The sequence below is a fragment of the Aedes aegypti genome, chromosome 2 (assembly GCF_002204515.2).
Source record: "Aedes aegypti strain LVP_AGWG chromosome 2, AaegL5.0 Primary Assembly, whole genome shotgun sequence".
NCBI classification, from domain to species: domain Eukaryota; kingdom Metazoa; phylum Arthropoda; class Insecta; order Diptera; family Culicidae; genus Aedes; species Aedes aegypti.
In genome coordinates, this window is record NC_035108.1 from 117705510 (window position 1) to 117729475 (window position 23966).

The window sequence follows — 23966 nt, forward strand, 5'->3', positions numbered from 1 at the left end:
CAACTTCACTAATAAAAGAAAAATCGAATTCACAAATTTTCATCTAACACTTTCAGCTTCAAAATTTGCTTCTTCTCTTTGGAAGCATGATGATGACTGTCGTTCGACACGAGGTCCAACCGCAATTCAGTTCACTATGCATCCCATGGGTTGATCACAAACAATTTAGAAGCTTTGAACATGGAAATCGATAGCATAGCTCATGGATTTCATCATAACAATCTCATTGCGCAAATCAATGAATCGACCAACTTGAACATGATGATTATGACACAAGATAACCATAAGCAAAACACACTGAATCCGTGTTGGGGTGATGATCTATGCGTCCATAGGTTGACACATACGAATCTGAAGAGAAAGCTTCGGGAACTTATGTGGAAAAAATATGGAATCCCTGTTGTCGGTTGATGAATCAATCCATGAAGCAAAACACAGGAATTTAATGTGTAACACACACGAAGTTTGCAAGAAAATCATAGCAAATCGATATGGACGTTCATGAATAAATCCATAATTTTAAACACACAGATCGAGCGTGTGGATTTTTATCAGTGTCGTCTCGTCCTTGTCTACCCTGCTTCGTTGTCCTGTTGTAATGGCCTTTGCTACGATGTTCCTCGTTGTGTTCTGGTCCTTTATTGGTACGTTTTGGATGATTGCTGGATTTTTATCATCGCTCTCTTTTTGAGGCTCTCCTTCGCTTCTGCTATTTATCAAGCTTATTGCAACATGAGAAACATTTCTTCTGATCGTGCTTTGAAGTAAATTGAGAACTATTTCTGCAACATTCCGTTCCAGGGATTTTTTTACACACTCTTCTAGAATATCAGATGTTATATCCTTAATAATTTATTCAGGAAAGAATTCCTTTAAGTGTTGCTGCAGAATATTTATACAGAGCAAACATTGTTTTGTTTTTTATCGTTATATGATCTTGACTAGTTACGTTGTTTATAAAAACTCGAGGTGGAACAAATAACTCGCAATAGTCTATGCATAACATATTTCGGTATCATATCATGATTAGGTATTGTTCAGTAAACAATAATTAAAATGGTGTTGGAAAAAAAGTTCAAAACAATTAAAAATACAACATTTTGGTATTCGACAGGTATTGAGGACTACTGGTGGTATTGAACTACTGTTGATAGATTTCACTTTTAAAATTTAAATATATTTTAAACGTTACGAAAACTTCCAATTTTGAATATTCAATTTAAGTAACTCTTTGGGATTCACAACTTTGGAGTAGCGAAGATGTTCATTTCGAGTAACAGTATTTCCCTCCTTTTCCAGAAACTGGTAACCGGCAAACGAAATCCCAGGAAACCAGCACAATGACCAACGTTGGCACGGGTACGTCCTCATCGGTGACGCAGAACCACGTCGGGTCGCAGATCAGCCAGGACGAGGCCAATTCCAACATGGGCACTGGCCAACGCACCGGCGAGGAAACCTCCAAATCGGAGGGAACCCAAGCCGGTGGAACTCTGCAGCAGACGGAACGTTCCACCAAAACCACCTCCACGGGAACGGGAACACGGACGAAGGACTTCGGCGATGACATGTCACGCGAGCAACACGATATGCATCACAACATCATCAACAACAACCAATCCGCCAGGAGAAACAAGTCCAAGAGCACCGAGGATATGAATGTCGGTAAGAACTTCGTTTGGGCGTTGCACAGTGGACGAAGTCTAGATAAGTGTTGAGCAAAAGAAGAAATCTAATTCAATCGTTCAGAAATTTAATGTTTAAGAGTTCTCACTGAAATTTACAAAAGGGCCTATGTAAAAATGAGATACTCTCTCCTCTTTCGCTAATTTTCAATGATAACAGTGGGATACTAATGCTGTTGGGAAGTTTTAAACTATAAATCGAAAACGTTGCCTTTCGGTTCATACAAAAAATGCAGCAGAAGAGATCAATGCGCCTAAGCTATTGATTAAAGAGAAAACAAATAAAGTGAGATTATTATTGTTAAATATTAATGTTATCAAGTAAGTTAATAGCGAGAAAAAATATTTGTAATATATTTGCAAACTTTTTTTTTCACTTTCGACCAATTTTGAACCACTATTTAATGGGTTGTTCGGGAACGGGGTCAACTGTCTGTCCATCAAACAGCGTTTACTAGCGCACTGGGAGGGTTGAGCGCTATTCCATTATCAGCTAATTGACTGTTCCGCTTTCGCTATATTGTAGATACTTCAACCATGAAGCGCATGCTGAAGCCGATGCCGAGTGCGGAAAGCCCCGTGACTTCACCGGAAATGGGACGCCGACGTTACAATTACTATAATTCTGCAACCAACACACCACACACGCATCAGCACCCTATTCACAATGCACATATGTTAAACAATAACGGCACTATCTCACGTAACGCTAGTCAGAGCTCCCGCTTTTCCGGGTCAAGGTGAGTTGAAGAACTCAAAGTTAGGTTAAGGTGTAATGTAACGTTTCAACGGAATCCTTCTAGATCATCGCACGAAATCGGCAGGGTTCATCAGCATGGTCCCCGTGGTCTGTATTTGGAACTGGAACGTGAACGCAGCTGTGCTGAAGGTTCTCCACCCTCGGATAACGTCATATTCGATAATCAGTGCTATGCCACCACTCCGAGTTCGAGCAATGGAAACTCGGATCAGGATCAACCGCCGTACGGTCGGCAAGGCAGTGGACGGCATTCACATCATCATCAGGTTTGTTTCCCCGAATCGAAGAACGCCTGAAACAAGAATTAGACTCAAGAGTTTACATAATCATTGCAGAATCCACCTAACGTAACGCCCACGCCGGGTTCACCAACATCGAGACTGCTGCTGGAGTACGAGATGCACCTGCGTAACACCCTGGCCAAGGGTATGGACGCCGAGTCGTACAGCTTGCATACGTTCGAAGCATTGCTATCGCAGAGCATGGAAAACCTGGAATTGGCCGAAAGCCTACCGGGCTCCAACCAGCGGAGCCCGTATCCCATCCGAAGAAGTGAGTAGGAATCAGAGCTATGAAGCACTTCTTCCAGCAATCGTATGAGTGAAAGTCTTAGCAATGCACCTTTCGATCTCTTTCTAGTAGACGCTCTTTTGTTGTGTAATGCAATAGAACAGATTGATGCGCTAATTTTTATGATGTGTTGCGAGTATTCCGCAATTTGTCGACAATTTTAAATGGGTAAAGAACAATCTTGTTTATGCATCACGCAATAAATGGACGTCATTCGTCGCTTTCGATCTCCGTTGATCTAAAATACCTAACCACAGCTAAAGTTTTTTAATAGCACATTCACTTTTAAACAATCTTTGAAATTTAGTACACTCGGATGTTCAAGAGCACAAATCTACACAATCTAACAGTGACAACCGGCAGAACTAATCCTTCAGTTCTTCGGTTTTGTGCTTTTCATATTTCGATTTACTCTACAAGTACATTTGAACCTTATGACGAATTCCATCCAGAATGAGTCGAAAAATAATAAAAATCGTCTTCGATTTAGATTAAATTTTGCACATGTTTTTGGAATGGTAGACTAAGTGTTTTTCATAGAAAAGTTGATCATTTTGTCTCAAGTGTAACTTTTGAAAATAGCCTATAAATTTTTGCATGCAACTTATTTGAAAAATTCTAACTCCGAAACTGTTGATTTTAGAGAAAAATGTTTTATGAAGAAGTTGTAGTGAACCGTTTGGACTGTAAGAAAAAATAAAAACTGAAAAAATGCCTGAAGGTCGTAGACACAAAAGTCAATTTGGACAAATTGATTTGTAAGATTGTGAAAAATAATAGAATCCCAATACGCTAATACCTGATACCGATATGACGAGATACGACCACGTCGTCCAAAAACATGTGCAAAATTTAATCCACATCGAAGATGGTCGAGTTCTGTAACTGACCGATTTGACATGGAATTCGTCTTATCTAAAATCAGCTTTTACAAAACAATGAATAAATCAAGATATAAGTTTTGAAACTTTAAAAACCCTGAGAAACCATCCAAAAATCCTACTGGAAATCTTGCTGATTTCTTCAACAAATATAAGCCTATTTCCTCCAGTTGGATTGCAGCTTAAATAAATACCAAACATTTTATAATCAAACATAAACACATTGGATTTGCTGCGAATATATAGAGTAAGGTGGGGCAAAAGTTCGAATGTGAATCAAAATTTTCAGAAAGACAAAAGCAACTGAAAAGAAATAAATACCACACAGTAAACCTTCAACATATTGGCCATAATTTTGCTTAACACACTTGTGTCAAAATGTTTACCCGTTTATAGTTATAACAGTTTAAAAATTGGGGCAAAAGTTCGCTGTTCGAAACACAAAATATCGACATAACAGGCATACTTTATACCAGCCATAAACTTATGTTTACAGATAAATACACACTAAATTTTCCTCAAAAAAATTGCCAAAAGTAGGGTTAATTGTAATATACTCAAAAAAAAAGTTTATTGAAAAACTAAGTGAAAATGTGAAATTTTGGTGACCTTTCGCACAAACAGGCAATTTTCGCTAAATTTGAAGATAATATGTAGATTTCAGACAAATTACTAATTTTTACGTTAGTTTATGAATGGGTCGAACTTTTGCCCCTCTGATTTGAACTTTTGCCCCACTATGGGCCAAAAATTGTTTCTAAGCATTTCTAATCTAATCTAATCTAATCTAATCTAAGCACTTACACAGACAATATTGAAAAGCATCCTGGAAATACCTAAAATTATTCAGGTATTTTCTTGTCAGCATTAATATTTGCAGAATATCAGCGATATGATACAAATATTAAAATGGCCAGGCCCACTGTGGCAGACTTTGGGGTTGAAGATAATTGAAAAAAATCATGACGATCAGGTTATTCACGCATGAATAAACTGATAGCCAAAATATTTTCAACTAATTAAAGGAATTAGCATTTATGCAAAAACTAATATACCTCAAAGCATTTTCATGATAGGAGTAGAAACGTCCGAACATAAAAAGTCGAGAAAGATTTTATCTCTATTTGGGTCTATGTTTTCAGTACATAGAACCAAATAAAGATAAAATATTTTTCGACTTTTTATGTTCGGGCGTTTCTAGGCTTATCATGAAAATTCGCCAAAAAATTACATTTTTTACGATAAAATACCATAAATATTCATAACTTTTCCAAATCTCAATCGATTTTATGATATTTGTAGTGAAAGTCTCTTACTTGAATAACTTTCGAACCACAATGACATTTGTAAGTTTTGTTTTAAATTGAGCTAGAAGTCTTAAAAAGAAACTTTTGCCCCACTTTACTGTAAACCAAACAACAGCAAATGCAAATTTGCTTGCCAAGTCTAAATTAAAATATAAGATAGGTTGTTTCAGTTTGCTAGAACGTATGTTATATCATTGCAATGGATTGCAAGAATATAAGTCTGGATACAACTACAATTCGTGATTCAAGAAAGTTGATATACTGATCACTTTAAGTTTCCGTTGTTTTATCAGGTGCCTAGAAATTCTGTTCGATTCGAACAGAATTCGAGCTTTACAAATAACGTATATGAATAAATGATTCATTCTGTTAAAGTAAATACCTGATAAAAAGAAAACTGATACAAAATGCTACTTCCAATCACGGAAAATTTCCAGATATGTTTCATCTCTATTTTTTTAACTAAAACGAATACACAAGGAATAATCAAAACATATTTTGCTCAAATGTTTCGTCTATTGCACTAAGCTACACCTACATCTATATTCCACACCTACACTTTCCATCTTTTACCACTATAACACCTCGAAGCACGTACTCCAGTCACAATTTTCCGTCGACATTCTCACATGCGGCACACAACCGTATCCGTATGTCAATGATCTGCACCGAAGCCTTCCACGTAATGTCTGATCTGTCAAAAATGTCGTGAAATTTCGCACTCTGCAAGTCAAGTATCACCTATCTCGCAGCAAACGCACACACATTTACACCATGAACATAACAAACTGATTGGCGTGTTATATTTCAGTATTGGTACGATCGGCCAGCGCTTGCAACAGCGACGTCGGAATGAATGGTAAGCAAGCTTGACCCGTTTCCAAATTGTATAAAATATTGATACGATACGAACAAAGTCACCTAATGCAAAACACCTACGAATTATACGTTTTCTTTCAATAATACGCTTTCGGAAAAAAATATTCACAAAAACGAACACATAACAAACACATACATACATACATAAAATAAAAATCATCCTTAGCCAAATATCAACATCTAAAATGAATTGAATTTTTGATTTTAGATTTAATTCTCTAAATATCCTTTTCTACATCCCCCGAGCGAAGTTGAATAACAAAAATACAACAGGTTCATCCTATAACACGCATTTGATAACTTAGCTTGCTTTCGTGTTGGTTGACAAAAGCAGGCAACACAACAAACGTGATAACAAAAGTTTATACTAAAAATATCATATGAATATCTCATTGTGTTATCATTTGAAACAGGTCGATAACAAATTGTGTTTTCCTAATTGATAGCTCATTATGTAATCAATTAGTTACAAGGATCGAATTATGATAACAAACATTTGACGTCATTCAACCGTTGATTGCATCCTTGATCTGTCAGCTTGAAATTCTTTGATAACTGGAGCCTTCCAATTGATAACAAAAAATAACAAAATCAATGCATGATGTATATCTTGTTATCACTGTGTTATATTACAAATATGGGCTTTAAAGTACCGTCGATGGGGGTGACAATGGGTCTAGGGGGTGAGATTGGGTCAAGACGGAAAAATATGATTTATGAAATATTTCATCTAACAACGCTGATATAACTAAAATTGATAATCCATATGTTAGGGAACATATTATTACACGTTATTCATCACAATATACATTTTTAGAAATAGTAGTTGATAAAGTAAACAATATCAATAAACTTGTATGTTGAAACTAGATAAAATTTACCACATTAAATTTCTCCTGTGCAAAGTTTCACGCATGTACTTTAACCTCTATCGTTATACTAGTAGAAGGTTGAAAGTCTTTTCATTACACTTCACACGTATTTTCCGGAATCTATTTGATTTTTCCACATAAATTTCATTTTTTTCGGTACGGTGTCTAAAACATCAAAAATGGGGGTGAGATTTGGTCAAGGAAGAACGATGGTGAAAGAAATCACAAATCTACTTTTTTGTCGTTTTACGGTGCCATGTGTACTCTTTCTTCATTAAGATGTGTTTATTCTTTCTAAATACAGCATTGCTGAAACATCAAACAAGTCTAGTTGAGGATTCCGTGCATTGAATAACATTGACAATTTCTCAAACCAGCAACTGTTTTTCGTACGCAACAACATCGTTATATTCTATCGAAGAGTTTCCTTTTAATTTTATTATTTATTATTGTTTTCATATTATAGAAACAACTCACGGGAGTATAAATGAGTTGAATCGCTGAAATACCGGAATTATGACGTCAACATCTGCCTAAAATGTATTTAACTACTTTCGAAGGTTTAAAATACTCTGTCCTTTGGTTCAGAAAGGGGTATGGGCGCGTTCTGCCTACTCGGTCGAGGCAGATTTCTTGTGTGAACAAGTTACAACATGGACGTTCTAAAGTGCCAGAATGAAGTGTTGTACTTATGGGGAGCACTTGAAGATGGGATGGAAGGTCATTACTTCGCGTTCGTGCTTTACTCCTGCTTATCTTAAAAGTTATATACAATAACCGACCCTAAGTTTAACTATCGAAATTAACAGTTGCAAAAACAATAATCGTTCTGAGTTCTCTAACATGTCGTCGCGTTAATTTTATCATAATGATCTTTTATCTACATCCGTCGAACCGTTCTGAATGGCCGTTGTGAGAATATCACCAAGAACTTCTCACATGCATTAAAGCTGAATTGTCCTACATAGAAACATTGAGGTTTTCGCTCTTTTGGATTCATTTTTTGTGGTTCGTCCTCAGTATTGCTGAGGTATCCTGAATGCCGCACATGGCGTACAGTGATCATTGCCATGGAGTTTCTCGTAAGCTGCATGGGGATTGTTATCATGGGAATCCAAAGAGCGAATTTTCTATGATTTCATCGTAGGCCAATACAGCAATAAAGCATGTAACAATCACTAACTTTTCCTCTCTCTTTATCCTTGTTTTCATATCTAACCCGCCATTACAACGAGGAAAAATCCATTGGAGAGGAAAGACATGGCAGCGTATTGGCCGAGAAAAGTTAAGTATCATGTTTTTGTAAATATGCTTATTACTGATTACAAGCTGAATCAGATTAACTAAAAACTAACTAAACTAATAACAAACTTATTCCACAGAGCTATTTACAAAACACCACCCAAAATCCCTCCTTTCTCATATCCTTAGGCAAAACACTTCACTACCCCTATATGTATGACTGATTCATGTTCTTTTGACCTTGCATCATTCATACGTGTATTGGAAGTCAAGAGTAGAAGCAAAACTTAAAGAACCTTCTGGTCAAAGATGTTGCGTTGCCTACTTCCCAAACTCCAAAACCCCCCGGTGTATTATGGACGGTGTGAGTTTTCAAACTTACGCTGGAGACTTGGCCCCTGACCCCCTTGTACATCAATAAAATAAAAAATAAAATAAAATAAAAAAACTACTTTCGAAGGTTTAAAATAATCACTGTTTCTGTAAACTTTTGGGGAAACTGAATAGGCTTTATGGCAATGAGAAAGAGACTTTGAAGCCATTTTGAGGAGAAAAACGAGAAAATTTGTGTAAACTTGACGAGAAATGCTGGGTTTACATATTTTTTCTTATAGCTCTTCAATTGTTTGCTATATTCGTTCTTTAAAGTGGGTTTATCATACTTGTGAAACATCTTAGATGTATTTTCGTCTTTTTTGCATCGTATTTCATCAATATTTTTCAGCTGTGAATGGTTTTGCAATAATATTCTCGAAAACAAGTTATTTCAATTACAGTGGGTGAGATTGGGCCATTTTTCATTCACTTATGTATAGCGCCGCAGCGAATACATATTTTTCCATATATATTTTTTTTTTTTGAAAGTTGTTAAAGTATCATCAAAGTATATACACACCAAATTTGAAGTTTATTGGAGTTAAATTGCGAAAGTTATTCAATAAATAAATCGTACATATCCTTTTTTGACCCATTCTCACCCCCAACGACGGTAGTAGAAGAAAATTCACTACGATTTTTCTGGATATTAAAGGCTCAATGAGGCTTCCTCGATTGCCGAAACGCTAGGCATCGATGTAAACGATTCAGTTTTCCGCCAAACAATTACAACCAGTTTATTCAATTTTGTGATTTCGGAGGACCATGGCGTCAATTGCTGCATCTCCATGCGAGAACTCAACTTTAGGTTAACGTCATTCATCCTCTCGTCAATAACCTTTACCTTGGAGCTAATAAATAGTATGAATAAAAAGAAATTTTAGTAATCCCTATTCATAAAACCACCGTAGCCTATTGGAACATCTCAAAGTATCATCATATATCTTACTTGATGGCAACAATTCCTTGCTGTTACGTTGAATCTACGCCGAATGAAGAAGCCATCTCCCTTGGACCCGGTCCTGGACCAATCGTTTCCAGTCGCCCTGTACGTTAAGCGAGCTCAAATCCTCCACAACTGCAAAAAGCCATCTGTTGCGTGGTCTACCACGGAGGCGACGCACAGTATTTCGATCGGCCGAAATCGTGAACTTAATTCTGTAGCACATTTAAACGTGATTTTTTTCGGAATGGTGTCTTCGGACGAAAATTGTCTAAAAATATAGCGCATGTATTGACGGTAAATGGTAGTTCGCAACTTTGCCGTGGGCGGCGCTGCGGAACTATTTTTTTTTTTGAAATGACGATCTTTAAATATGTATAATATATAAGTTGTAGATAATTCAAATACAAACAACTTTGCCAAAGAAACCTAGTGTGTATTCAGCCGCATTTCCAAAATACGGGAGTATTTTATGAACGACCCCCTAAAACTAGTTGTTTTTCGTATATTTTGAAAATGCGAAGTTTCCGGTAGCAACAATGTTTTATTCATTTACTTCGTCTTCAGCATTGCTGTATAGACTGTATTGGTCTTAATCTAATGCAATAATCTTATTCTAGCTTTAAACTTATTTCTACTCACAACAAAGTCAAAAACATCAACATGTACGAAAAATAGCTAAAACTGCAAGAGAAAAATAGTTGTATGGCGAGTCATTTTGTAGAGACTCATTGAGAACTTTCTTCAAAAATGTATTTGGAACCTATTGGTTGTGCGTAATGATGATTAATGTGTCAAGAAGAAGAAAAAGAAGAGGTATGGAGCCACATAGCCCTCTACCCATCATATAACTAAGTACTACAGGGTGATAAGAGTCATTGATGAAACTTCCTCTAAGTAAAAGGGATACTAAAGATACTATCGACATTTACAACTACTAATGATGTATTATGAATCTTACTCGGTTTCATCTGCCACCACCTGCCACCCGAATAAATACACGAACCCCAAAAATGACTGATTTTTGTACTTAAATGATTATAGCTGCTTTTCCTTGATCTTTAGAAACCAATTGTCTTATAGAGAATGATTCATTTTGACTGTTTACACAATTTTGTAGAACATTGTTGCTACCGGAAACTTCGCATTTTCAAAATATACGAGAAAACCTAGTTTTAGGGGGTCGTTCATAAAATACTCTCGTATTTTGGAAATGCGGCTGAATACACACTAGGTGACTTTGGGAAAGTTGTTTGTATTTGAATTATCTACAACTTATATATTATACATATTTAAAGATCGTCATTTCAAAAAAATAGTTCCGCAGCGCCGCCCACGGCAAAGTTGCGAACTACCATTTACCGTCAATACATGCGCTATATTTTTAGACAATTTTCGTCCGAAGACACCATTCCGAAAAAAATCACGTTTAAATGTGCTACAGAATTAAGTTCACGATTTCGGCCGATTGGAATACTGTGCGACGGCCTTTCCCTGGTTCTCTGCCGTATATTACTTTAGCTTGAAGTTCCTCCGACATGCGAGCTCATGCCTAGCCCACCGCATCCGGCCGTGTTTTATACGCTTAACAATATCCATTTCTCTATAGACTTGATACAACTCGTGATTCATGCGACACCGCCAGATGCTATTGCCCAATTTACCGCGGAGTATTGTTCGCAGGTTATGTTCAAAGACCCCAAAAACTCTCCAGTTGACTTCTTTGAACGTCCAAGATTCGTGGCCGTACAGAACAACCAGAAGAATGAGAGTCTTACACAACGCGAGTTTCGTCTTCGCTGCAATACGGATAACATAATTATCGTAAGTCACTAGAGTTCCAAGGTACACAATTTCCAATGTCCATCTCAATACCAACATCTCCTATGGGCCCCGATGTCTACCAGTAACCATTTACTTTTTCTTTCTGATATTAATAACACTGCGAAACACGGTTTTGTCGCAAGAACCAAAATACCGCTATTTACTAAATTAAGGGTTGCTGAGTCTATTTCCGTTTTCAGAAATAGCATGGCACGTCTAGTTTTTGAGATATTGACTGTTGAAAATGCTAAATTTGACTGTAATGAGCCTAATTTGCGTTGTCTCCCTTTTAAAAATAACGTATGCCTCTTCCACAGCTCAGAGATGAATCCCGATTTTGTCGATATCCTCCGCAAAACCATGCTCCTTGGTATGATGATAGTGCCGTTTCTTTGCACGCAGGGTCTCTTATTGCGCCTTCCAATGCTATGTTGATCAATAGGATTGAAAGTGCATCTCCCTGCTTCAATCCGTCTAAAGTTACGAAGGATTTTGGAATATCATCCGGAATCCGTATACTTCATTTTGATCCTTCCAACGTTGCACGAATCAGTTTAATCAGGTTCGCCCGAAAACCATGTTCTACCACGGCTCGTTTCTTATCAATGAATCGTACGCCGCACAGTGCGTTGAATGTATGGAGATGCGAGACAAATATCATAACTGGAAGATCAAGCCATTTGACCACCTTGATTTGGAAGGGAAAGCTGTTTTTGGTCTAAAGAGCTACAATTTGCATAAATGACATATAATATAAGCATAATTGCAAAACTGTCCCACGCGTCATTTCCATATTTTCCAAGAAACCCCTCGCAATTTGTATTTTTATTGCTCATTATAATGCAAGAAGTTATTTTCAAAAACATTTCTTCTCAATCTGAGCTGCAAAAGTAGCTTTTACGCTTTTATGCAAAATAATCGCATGTTTGAAATTTTCATGTTTTTAATATAAAATTTGAATAAAATCTTGGAAACTACATTTAAAATACATTATTTTAAGCATAAACTTGCTCTGGTGTGATGTCTGATTGAGTCCAGACCACATAGCGTTGCGAGATTTTCGGATGTTTTATCACAAACAACTCATTTTCATACTTGTGCTGGTTAAGGAGTATTCAAAAAAAATAGTCAAAAAATCTCAAAGAGTTGCAAAAAGTTACAGCTGTATCTTTCAGCTCTTAAAAAACACTATAAGAAACATTTCTGTGGGTGATTTAGGTGGAACAACATGTTAGTATTTCATAAGTTTGATTTCATAGCCAACTCATCGTGCCGATATCTCACTATAGTTCAAAATGGTGTGCCTATCCCATCAAATATACTTTACCAACCTTTAGCCATGTTCTCTCCTGGATTTTGATTGAATAGATTGGTTTCAACACTCTCCGTACTAGTTGAAAGGAATGCTGGAAACATGCGACAAAATTTTGTTTCTCTGCTACTCCGACAACTGCCACAACGCTTGTTGTAGTGCTTTGTATAGCTTATCAAAACTTGTTTCAATAGCGGATACTATCTATGAACGCTTGTGGATACTTATTATCTACAAAAACAATAACTTGAAATTTGATTTTTGTCTATGGATAAACGCACTGTGCGCCGCCTTGAAATCAATGAACAGTTGATGAGTCTGCAAGTTGTACTCCCGAATTTCATCAAGGATCTTTCACAAGGGTCTCAATATCATCTTCTTCTTCTTCTTCTTGGCATTAACGTCCTCACTTGGACTAAGCCTGCTTCTCAGCTTAGTGTTCTTATGAGCACTTCCACCGTTATTAACTGAGAGCTTTCTTTGCCAAAGTTGCCATTTTCGCATTTGTATATCGTGTGGCAGGTACGATGATGCTCTATGCTCAGGGAAGTCAAGGAAATTTCCATTGCGAAAAGATCCTGGACCGACCGGGAATCGAACCCAGACACCTTCAGCATGGCTTTGCTTTGTAGCCGCGGACTCTAACCACTCGTCTAAGGAAGGCCCCGGGTCTCAATATGTTGAATAGAATACGTGACATTCATGGTTTGGATTTTGATCCGAATAAGCTGATCAAGCTATATTGAGAGAGTGTTCGTGAACCATAACAGTTCGTGGCACATCGCAATCGGGGAACCCTATAAATGTAAACTTTCACTCTCTCGTTTGGTATGTGGCACGAGAGCGTTCAAGAGCAGCAACTCTCATAGACTACAATAGTATCGAGCCATTCGGGTGATTTATGTTTTACATAAAGTTGGTAATAACTTTCATATTTTCATATTCTGGTAACAACCTTAAACAACCTGATTATAATCTAATGAATCATCAAACACATGGTTGCAAACATAGCACAGAAAATGTAAAATATTCGCCTCTGGTTTTTGATTAGAATGAGAATATGTCAGCGAATGTTACAAATCGTTACTCACAGTAATTGACAGTGTTGACAATATTTTGCACGCTGAATTGAGGAGTGTTAGTCCTCGATAATTGGCGTACTCTAAACTATGACCTTTTTTAAAGAGAGGGCAAATGAGACCGGGCAGTTCTTCTTCCTCTCATATTCAGCAAAATCTATTACGGGTTTCGATGAAGTTGAGAAAAATTTTGATGGCGGACCGACGCGAAGGCGAAACTAGCACGTTGTAGGAGAAACTTTCGGACGGACACAGAATAACGTTTCATCTTGTAAGGTTGCTTGAACAGAACTGATAGGCTATATTTTAATTATTTGTGGTGTAGTGTAGTGGTGCGTTCAATTATGTATAACGCAGGAGTTCTGCACCACAACAGATAGATTTCGAAAAAAAGAAACTTACCATCACAGATGTTTTCATTTGCATTTTGTTTTATAGATAGGCTGTTCAAAAAAACAGTATTCATTGATAAGCTGACTAAACCAACATGAAAATATATTGTGAATTCAACTTGTCATGAGAATAACTTATGGAAGGTTTATTGAAGAGTTGGAGTGAGGACTGTCATAAGTGCATGATTATAAGTTTTAAGAGATATTGAAAGTTGCTCCTCAACACCGTCTCTAGAATGGGTCTCTTTAGTCTTATGAGAGGTTCATGATTGGATTGGAGGTTTGAAAGATTATTGGTGTCATTTCTGGTTTTATAGAAGCATAGCATAAAATTAACTTAGCTGCTTGGGAAGTGCTGGATATTGAATCGCAATTGGTGTTAAATATGCTATAGCTGATAACCGCGCTCGAATTTTACTCACAACGAGGTAGTGATCCGAGTCAATGCTAGGACCCCTGAAACTTCTAACATCGATGACATCTAAGAAATGATGGTTTTCATGAATATTTTGGAATATTTTCCGTGGTTTTTTCCTTGTCAAATCGTCTGTTGAGAATTCATACCATCAGGCCTTGATGAAAAATTGTTCCCAATTACTACGCAAATAGCCAAAAATAGCACCATGAGTCGTTTTGCCTCAAGGATGCATATTACCCCAGATTCTCCTAATGGAGTGAAGGCTCTCCTTATCGATTGGACGGTAAAAGTCCTCTCTTCCAACCTGAGCTTTATCAGCTAAGATGGCAGATTTCACGTCGTGTTCTGGGCACTCTTCATAAGCCTTATTCAGTCGTTCATCGTCATCGGATTTTTCAGAAAATATAGAATCCCCAATCCTCCTTTCACATTTTAGCGTCTAACACACTTACTGCATTAATTTTCCTTTTCCAGGATCCTCCGCCAGTGCCAAATCATCAACCCTTCCGCTGCCCCATCGTCTGGGACCCGAGCGGCCTCCACAGGTTCGGGAACGAGATCGTGACCGCGATCGCGATGGCTACTACAGCGATCGCAACGAGCTGATACGGGAACGCGAACGGGACCGGGATCGGGACCGTGGCTATCTGAGCGATCACAATTCCAAGTAAAATAATTCTTTATGTAAGGGGTCGTCCATAAATGACGTAGCTATTTTGGGGGGGAGGGGGGTCTTCACGAATTTGTGACGAAGTGTGACGAGGGGGAGGGAGGGGTCCTAGCTAGTGGACGTAGCATTTTGAATCAAGTTCGTAAAAAGAAAGGCGCTGAAAAAAAATTGCATACAATTATTTTTTATGAAACTTCTTTTTTTTACTTATAAACTTGGGTTATAAAATTATGATTAAGCTTCAAAACATTCATATGACAAGATTGAAAAAATATCTATGAAACTTTAGATTTTCTTGATAAATGCAATCAAACAGATGTTTTGAAGCTTTAAATTATTATGTGAATATTATATTATATTCGTGTGCAAATTATTAAATTTATAAATAAATAAAATAAGTTTAATGAATTGATTAAAAATCAATGCTCTAACTACTTGGAGTACATTTTTTTGCCATTTGTTAACATGACATAAAGTCAGCCGTTTTAGTTTTATCCATATTTTTTTGGGGCTTTAATTCTTCAAGAAAATAAAATATGCTCTTCTTGGCAAATATTACATTTAAAGCAAGATATTCCGTGAATAATGCCTTCAATGTTGGAGATCTCCACCCAATCAACTCATCATTTGTTTTGATATATCAATGATCTTGATGGAATAGCCTAAATATTAATGAGGATAATAGATTCAAGTGTTAACAAAATTGCCCTATCATTAAATTTTGGTAATAACTCGGTAATTTGAAGAATTTTTATTATTTAACGGTTTCATTATAGGTTGTGTAAGATTATTTCAGTATGGAAACGATAATGAAAATCAAATGAAATATTAATAGAGTTTATTGTATTTGTATAATAATCGCTAAAATTTTCTCAACATTCCAAATATTTCAAGTGTAATCTTTTATGTATCTGGCCACTGTTTACTAAAATGATTTGAAATTGGATAATATTAACGATGCTTCATTTCAAATTAATATATTTTCTTGATCATCTTCAATGAAATCTATTTCCTAACAACGAATAATTAAAAAAAAAACAATCCTCTAATATAACGAAATGTTTGTTCAATATATTACACAATATATTGGACCCTAACTCGACAGTAACGGTTTTATCAATCCAATCAATGTTTCACATTTTTTATATTTAACTTGTTTTTTATGGTAAGAACAGCAATAGTAATATAATTTAGTCTATAAAAAACTGGAAACCAAAACCAAGGAAAATGTTTATTTAAAACTTTTCCAAATTACTTTTGAGCGCTACTGTGTATCAAACTGTTAGAATAGATTATCCTTTCATTTCAGTCAGTAATTAATATCAAACTTTGTATTGAACTTCTCAATTCCAATTTTTTGTTCCAACCCAGTCACTAAGGAAAACAAATTAAAAAATATAGGGGGGGGGTGCTCGATATGCTACGTATTTTCCAGGGGGAGTACCAGCATTTGTGACGAAATGCTACGAGGGGGGAGGGGGCGTAAAAAATCAGTGAAAAAATGTTACGTCATTTATGGACGGCCCCAAATTATCCTTTACCTTAATAACAATTACTTTCCTCTACTGAAGCTACTCGGCGGCCAATCGCTGCGCATCATGCACCGGAGAATCGGCTCGGGCCCAATGGTTCCGCCACTCCGATGGTTGGCGCTCGGGCAGTTCCACTTTCGGGTCCGGATCCGGTCCGGGCTTGGTGGCCTCCCAGAGCAATGTCGCTATGGGTGGGCATAAACGCTCTCCCTGGGATTCCTTACCTTCGCTGCGTCAGGATTCCAGCCTGAACGATTCGGGCTACAAGAGCAACCGAGCGGACTCGTTCGAGCAGAGGTAAGTGTCCACGGGCAGGGGGACCGCTCAAGTAACAATTTTTGGTTGTATCAATTAGAGCAAGGGTTCCCAATCTTTTTGAATGCACGACTTACCTTAAAGTGAGGTTATTTTTTTGCGATCCACCATAAATTATAACAAATGATTCAAATATTTGAAACCTTTTAAACATTTCTGAAATATTATTTGAGTTATTTGGGAACATTTGAAAATTCATTGGGAAATATTTCAGCTTACTTAAATATTCAAAATCAATTCAAAATTAAATTCAATTCAATAATTCAAATGTAATCTCAAACCCTAATAGTTGGATCGTATACTTAAAAACAACTGACTCAACAAGATTCAAATGATTGAGATTGAAAATACTCCAGGAAATACCTCATAATTGATTATTGGGAATTTTCTCTTTTGAGCTAACATTACTCAGTGCGCAACGCTTATAGAACAATCGACAAAGTCTATGCACCAACCTCAATAAATAGCCCCTGATACCGAAAAAGATTGAAATTGTTACTTGGGCGTGCGGTCATCACTCGAGTGGTTCCGGGGGAGTCTTATTATAAAACTGATATCAAGCTCTGTCTCGTCCAGGGGTGTCTTCGATCGACAGGACAGCTTGCGGTCGGACTACATGAGCGACCGGGAACCTCGCTACGGGATTGTGCAGCAGGCGTCCATCGACAGCACCGACTCGCGACTGTGCTATTTGACGTCGTCGGAGGTAAGTACACCGATCAGATTGTTTCTATTCTTATGTGATTACTGATGACAGATGGAAATGATAGCTCCTCGGGTGATGACAAAATAGTTTGGGGAGATGAAGTTAGATCAATGGTTATCAAGAGTTGAAAACCATCAGCTATGAGATTTGTTCAACATTTGTATGGTTTTATGTTAGCAACAATCGTCTCGTAAGTTATTTAAATATAATTCCAACTAGCATTGCGTAAATTAGAAATAACTCAAATGACGATAAATCACTTGAAAAGATCGTTAGATATTATAGATCATTATTATGGACATTGAAATTGAAATGTGGGACTTACAAACGAGATCTTGGAAGGACGATGGTTGACTTCGGACGGCGGAATGTCCCGGATACCTGGTAGAACAACAAATATGGAATGCCTCAGTGGTAAGATCGCTGACTAGCTCAACATGGACGGCTTTGACCACTAGACAAACAAATACAGCTACAAAGCATTTCACAGGAGGGCTGCGACGATGAGGGTAGGAGACCAGGTCCAAAATAATCCACTGCAACCTTGAGGAATGGCGTTGCCGGATTTACTCTTTCCGGCGGCAGCTCTGCTCAAAATCCAGAAAATTTCACTGGTGCTGGCGATGACCACTTGCTGTCCGGAATGATGTATCTTAAGATGGTAGTGCTGGATTATCAGCGAAGCGAGAGGATGACGGTGATCGATTATTATTGGATGCTTCCGGTGTTCCGAAACTGAAGGGTTCTTCGTCCATCTAACGAAGCTGGGTCAAGTTGCTTTACGGAAACTACAGAACCCTCAGGCCAGAAGTTCCGACCATGATGCAGCCAAACTGGTCCATTAAACCAGAGGGATTGGTATTCAAGCTGGGCAGCTGACAACGAGAATGCACGTCAGCCGGGTTCTCGGTTCCTGCAACATGATTCCAGACGCCACCCCTTGTCATGTGCTGAATTTCGGACACTCTGTTCGCGACGAAAGTCTGCCATCGTGACGGTGTGAACGCAATCCAAAACTTTACGATATTGGAATCGGTCCAGAAAAACGATGGTATTGACAACTGAGTGGCCTGATTGACCTTCTCGTACAGGTGACTAAGCAGTAGAGCGGACGACAGTTCGAGACAAGGAGTGGACAGCTTGCGTTTGTTCTTCTTCAAGTCTTCCAGTGGCGCAACTCTTGTTTTTGGCATCATTAGCTGGACACGGACGGTGCCGTCGCAGATACAAGCATGCGCCATAAGCACTGTCCAAAGCGTCGCAAAATCCATGCCATTCGAACAAAGTGCAACGCTTTAAATAACCGACTCATCGTGGAATGCAGATGGATTCCAGGGAACTGAGATTCCTCCGGTACTACAACAAAAATGTTTGGAGGTTTTCTGGAAGAGGCTCGTCCCAGCTCACTTGCAGTTTCCATCTTGGCTTCAACGACTACAGGACCCACCAATCCCAAGGGATCGAATAGCTTGAACGCATCGGAAATGACGACACACTTCGTGACGTTCAACGTACTACTCCACTTGGGAATGGTAAAGTTGAAATTATCGGAATTTGAAAACACGAGACGAGGCCCAAGGTCTCCACGGTGGCAGTCGGTGGAAGTGAATCCGTTCCGAGTACCGCTGGTTCATGACGTAGATGCGGTTGCAGATCGCTGAGTACTTCTTCGCAGTTGGAATTCCACTTACGCAAAGTGCATTCAGCCGAATCTGTCAGACTGGTCGTTTCTTCAATCAGTGTTTGCCTTCTTCGGGGTTATCGACTCCAGTAATCATTGGTCGACGTAGAAATCCTTCCGTACAATCTTTGCTGCGGTCTAATGAGTTGATTCTGAAGTTGATGTCAACTGATAGATCTTGATCGGCTCTTCAGTGGATTTTCTCCACAAAATAAGCTGCTACTTGTGGCCTCGAGAGCACATGTTGATCATCCAAAACATTTTTGCTACGGTGGCCACGATGCCGATCCGGTGCATGCAAAATCGAGCGTGAATCGAAACGAGGTCGTTTTGAACTACTTACCAGGTTTTGCAAGAAGCGTCAAACACTACGCGCAGCTTTGTAGTAGTACTGTCCGGTTTCAATATGGCGTGATGCGGCAAGTAATAACACACCAATCCAGCCAACTTATCTTCGCTAACTCTATTCATGTGATCCATCCATTCGTATTTTGCCATGAACTCCAAGTACCGTAATTCGGGGTGTAGTTGATCAGTGGGGAGAAGTTGATCATTCACTTACCCACAAGTATAAACTGTCAAGAGAGCTACTATTCGATTTCAATTAGCACAATTTATATGACGTCGTAGTTCGGTTTGACATTCAAGATAATTATACCATGGAAAAACAGATTTTTTATGAAATGTTTGATGAACTGTTGAACGGTTTTTCTCCAAACAATCGACTATTGATAAGGCTATACAAAGACACCATTTAAATAAACTGTTTCATACATTCCAGATATGTTCTGTGAATCCATTTTTGAGTTTGCATTGTGGATAAACAATCATTTTCTGAGTAAAAAATGTATTTTTTTTGTGTGCGAGTTGCCAATTTCAAAGAAAATTGCATACCTTTAGGCGTTTAATGTGGTGTACTCTGAAATTTACCACATTCAAATTTAAAATTGACCGATATATCATTAAGTTGTAAGATTTTAGAGAATTGATCCAGATTCAGTGACCCCAAATTAGGTGAATAGCATATCTCTTTATTTTAGGAAACTTATCGCTATGATTGATCAACTTCACCCCGGAATCAAAAACTTCACTTTTTGATTTTTAAAATATATGTTTGTAGTTAAATGAACATTTAATTGAAATTTTGTTTGTATAATTCGATAGATATCCTACCCGAACATGTTTTAAAAATTTGTGGATAATAATACATGTATTCTATCAGGAGTTACAGAACAGAATCGCTCAAAAGGGATCAACTTCACCTCATTTTACGGTACCGTAAATTCGGGTGAAATTGATCAGTAGGGTGACATTGATCACCGTGTCACACGATTTTATTTCTTCCTAATGGAGCACAAATATCAATGCAACCTGCAGTGAATGAACGTTGTTTGTCGGAACTATTGTCGAATTGTGTGCTGTGATGTTTTTTTGCGTTAAAGAATGTTTATATCTATGAAAAGTATTGACACACATCCACGAACTTCTTGTTATAAACAAGGTTATAAACAGCTTAGCTTCGCTTAGCTTCGACTGACTACACATATCAATGGTTGCTATTCCGTGATTGACCAAAGTCAGTCAGGTGGGATTGGGGGAAGGAATGTTAGTGTGTAATCTTTGCTATTTAGAGACCGTGTTTGCCTCTGCATCTCCACAAAGGTTACTGGGAGGGATGTTTGTTAATGGGGAGGATCGTTGGGACACAGGATTCACTATGATAAGCGATTAGACCATGATAAATATTTATTTGTGAGATATAAACATGCTTATATGTAAATATAATATTTTCATACGATATGAACAATATCTATGTAGATAAAAAATATGCTGACACTTGACGTGACGAACCTTTCAAAGTTTGTTGAATAAAGTGAACCTTTCGCAAGTCTACACTCGTAGTGTTGAACCATTCAAAGTTTTTTTTTTAATAACAAAAATAAAGGTCAAAGGAAAAAGGTGTTTTGAAAAAAAAAATTAGACATAAATAATTTATGAATCAGAGTTTACATCGACACTCACAGTGACGAACCTTTCATAGTTTGTTGAAAAATCATATTTACGTCTCACCGTTGTAACGATTAAAGGTGCAGTCATACATATTTTATAAATTAGAAATAGTAGCATGAAACAAGCTCACCAATTGATCCGTCATCCTTGAGCAGCAACAATCCACTTTCAGCTTCACTTGTTTGCTCGGCTATATAAAAGCACTCAGAGAAAATAGGCGCGCGACCCGAGAGGAAAAACAACTGACGACTGCTCGGGCTTTTTTGACGCACTGCTCAGAAGCAAGCGTCAACGTCGAAAGATCAAAAAGAACTAATCGAACGAGGCACTTTTTCACTTTACTCGACCAATGCGCGACTTGTTTGATTCTGCCCTCATCGCCGGCCCCCGCAGGAGCAAGCGTCAAGGTCGAAGAATCAAAGTTTGGTTATAAACAAGGTTATAAACATGGCATAAACGTGAAAGTTTACAAGGATGCTTAAAATATATTCCCAAACCAGATTTCATCATCAAAAACTCGTACCGCTCATTCGTTTGAAATAATTGAATTTCTGTTCAATAACTGGAAATTCTTTAGGAAAATTGCCTACATTCAGGCGTTTTCCGCGTAATTCAAATATAATCATTCATTATTTCTATGAATATTGTATTGTTTAGAATTTGGCAAGCATATACGAATTCAGAGAACTCAAGTTCAGTATGTAGAGTTGTTTTAAAAACTAACAATAATCGTATTGACAAGTTATCAATTTCACCCCGAAATAGAATCCGCCGATTTTTTATTGTGGAGATGATTTTTAGCACTAAAATCATATTTGTTAGAAAATTTCGATTCACGAGCTAATGAACCTCACCTCATTATCAACATTTTGGAAAGCAGACAAGGAAAACCGGGAAAAATGATCGATTTCACCCGAAATTACGGTACTATTCCTTCAGCTGCTGATTTGGGCCGAGTCGCCTTGCCAAGACTGACGTTTGGTGGAAAGCTGGATCTGCTAGCACGATGCGATCTGGTAGATTCCACTGGATGATGTCGAAGCCTTCACATGGGAATGAAATCGTCAAATCGTTCGGCTCTCTCCATCTTCTGGAACCGTTTTGCACAGAAACGCTGGATGGAACGGTTCGGAACAAAAGCAGCAATGACCGCCGGGGGTCGAAGGATTTTCACCTGTGGTCTTCATCTCGACAGCGGGGGGATTACTTGAGCCAACGGATTGGAGAACAGCGCAGTGATTCTTCAGAAAAGTTTTCGATAGGATGGTACTTATTATTATTAAAATTCATTGGCTTTTTTCGGTGAATACAATATCTATACTCAGAGTGAAAGGGAGTAACGAAAGTAATGAAATGACAAGATGGATAGAATCGCAAGCGAGCGACGAGAGAAATGAATAGAAGTTGAAAATTTGTTTTAACAGAGGGCCATATGTGTGAACAACACAATCGAAACGACAAATCGTTGCCTAACGTCCTGGTCTTGAACGGCTAGATGTTGTAGTGTTGGTCACTACTAACACTAGACAGGCAAAAATTTGTCGCCTCGACCTGTTAACTATATTGTTCGGCGTATGTAACAGTTCTATCGATCGTTGGCATATTTTCGGAGATTGATACGAAATTGACGTTACTTATTGGATTTTTTCGCGTCTAATATCGCATACCCCTAATTTGCCCAAGTGATCATTCGAACTGAAGTTAGATTTCTTTGCCAATTATATTCTACATTTATAAGGTTTAATCACCGCATGACTTTATTATTATTATTTTATTTTATTTTATTTTATTATTATTTTATTTTACTTTATTTTAATAATAATAAAGTCATGCGGTGATTAAACCTTATAAATGTAGGATGGTACTTCCATCAAATTATGTGACGCCTCCCAAAATCGCAGTGTTGTGCTATCGAGCCTCGAACAAACCTGGTATCCTGGTTCATCTTCTGAAACATCTGCAAGTTTTTCTCGAGAAATCGCTGATTAGCTGGCTCAGCGTAGCTCTCCCGTCGTTCAGCTTTAATACCGAAGATCGCATCGAGATACGATTTCACGATCAACTTTCGGTTATGATACCGCTCTTCCAGTGCGTCCCATGCGACTGAGTAGTTGGCTGCCAAGAGTTCTATGGAACAACTAGGATGTCGGTGCGTTGAACGTTAAGTGTTCGAAAAATAAGTCAAAACGGTGCAAACAAAATTAAGGTCAAAAATATGTTGTAAGGGGAATGTTGGTTTCCCAAAGAGCTTCGAAATATTTACAAAATCACATGACCAATATTGATAATTTACACAGATTCCAAAAAACTGATCTTTTTACCTTTTTCGCAAGTTGGTTGAAAATTGCTGTAAAATCCAAAAAATTTTACTGGGTTATTGCACTTTGATTTCAAAGGGGAATGGTTAAAAATTACCGTTTTAGCCAGCAAAAATTGCAATGTGTTTTTTTTTTGTGGGTTTCTCCAGTAAATTTATTTTTTAGTTATGTGTGTTTGTTAAGATCTTCACGGCT

The 23966-nt window shown here is 37.8% G+C and overlaps 1 protein-coding gene across 7 annotated transcripts in view; it reads left to right on the forward strand.

Moving 5' to 3' along the window:
* LOC5564449 (protein still life, isoforms C/SIF type 2) overlaps positions 1-23966 on the forward strand; it is a 560183-nt gene that overhangs the window by 209624 nt on the left and 326593 nt on the right. For 5 of the 7 annotated variants that reach the window (XM_021842095.1, XM_021842091.1, XM_021842096.1 and 2 more), the window contains 8 exons: positions 1300-1665; positions 2212-2425; positions 2489-2711; positions 2781-2997; positions 6015-6062; positions 15014-15206; positions 16781-17038; positions 17618-17762. In XM_021842095.1, the coding sequence (XP_021697787.1) occupies positions 1300-1665; positions 2212-2425; positions 2489-2711; positions 2781-2997; positions 6015-6062; positions 15014-15206; positions 16781-17038; positions 17618-17762 (1664 nt within the window). The remainder of the gene's footprint in view (positions 1-1299; positions 1666-2211; positions 2426-2488; positions 2712-2780; positions 2998-6014; positions 6063-15013; positions 15207-16780; positions 17039-17617; positions 17763-23966) is intronic. The other 2 variants (XM_021842094.1, XM_021842097.1) reach the window with 2 other exon arrangements.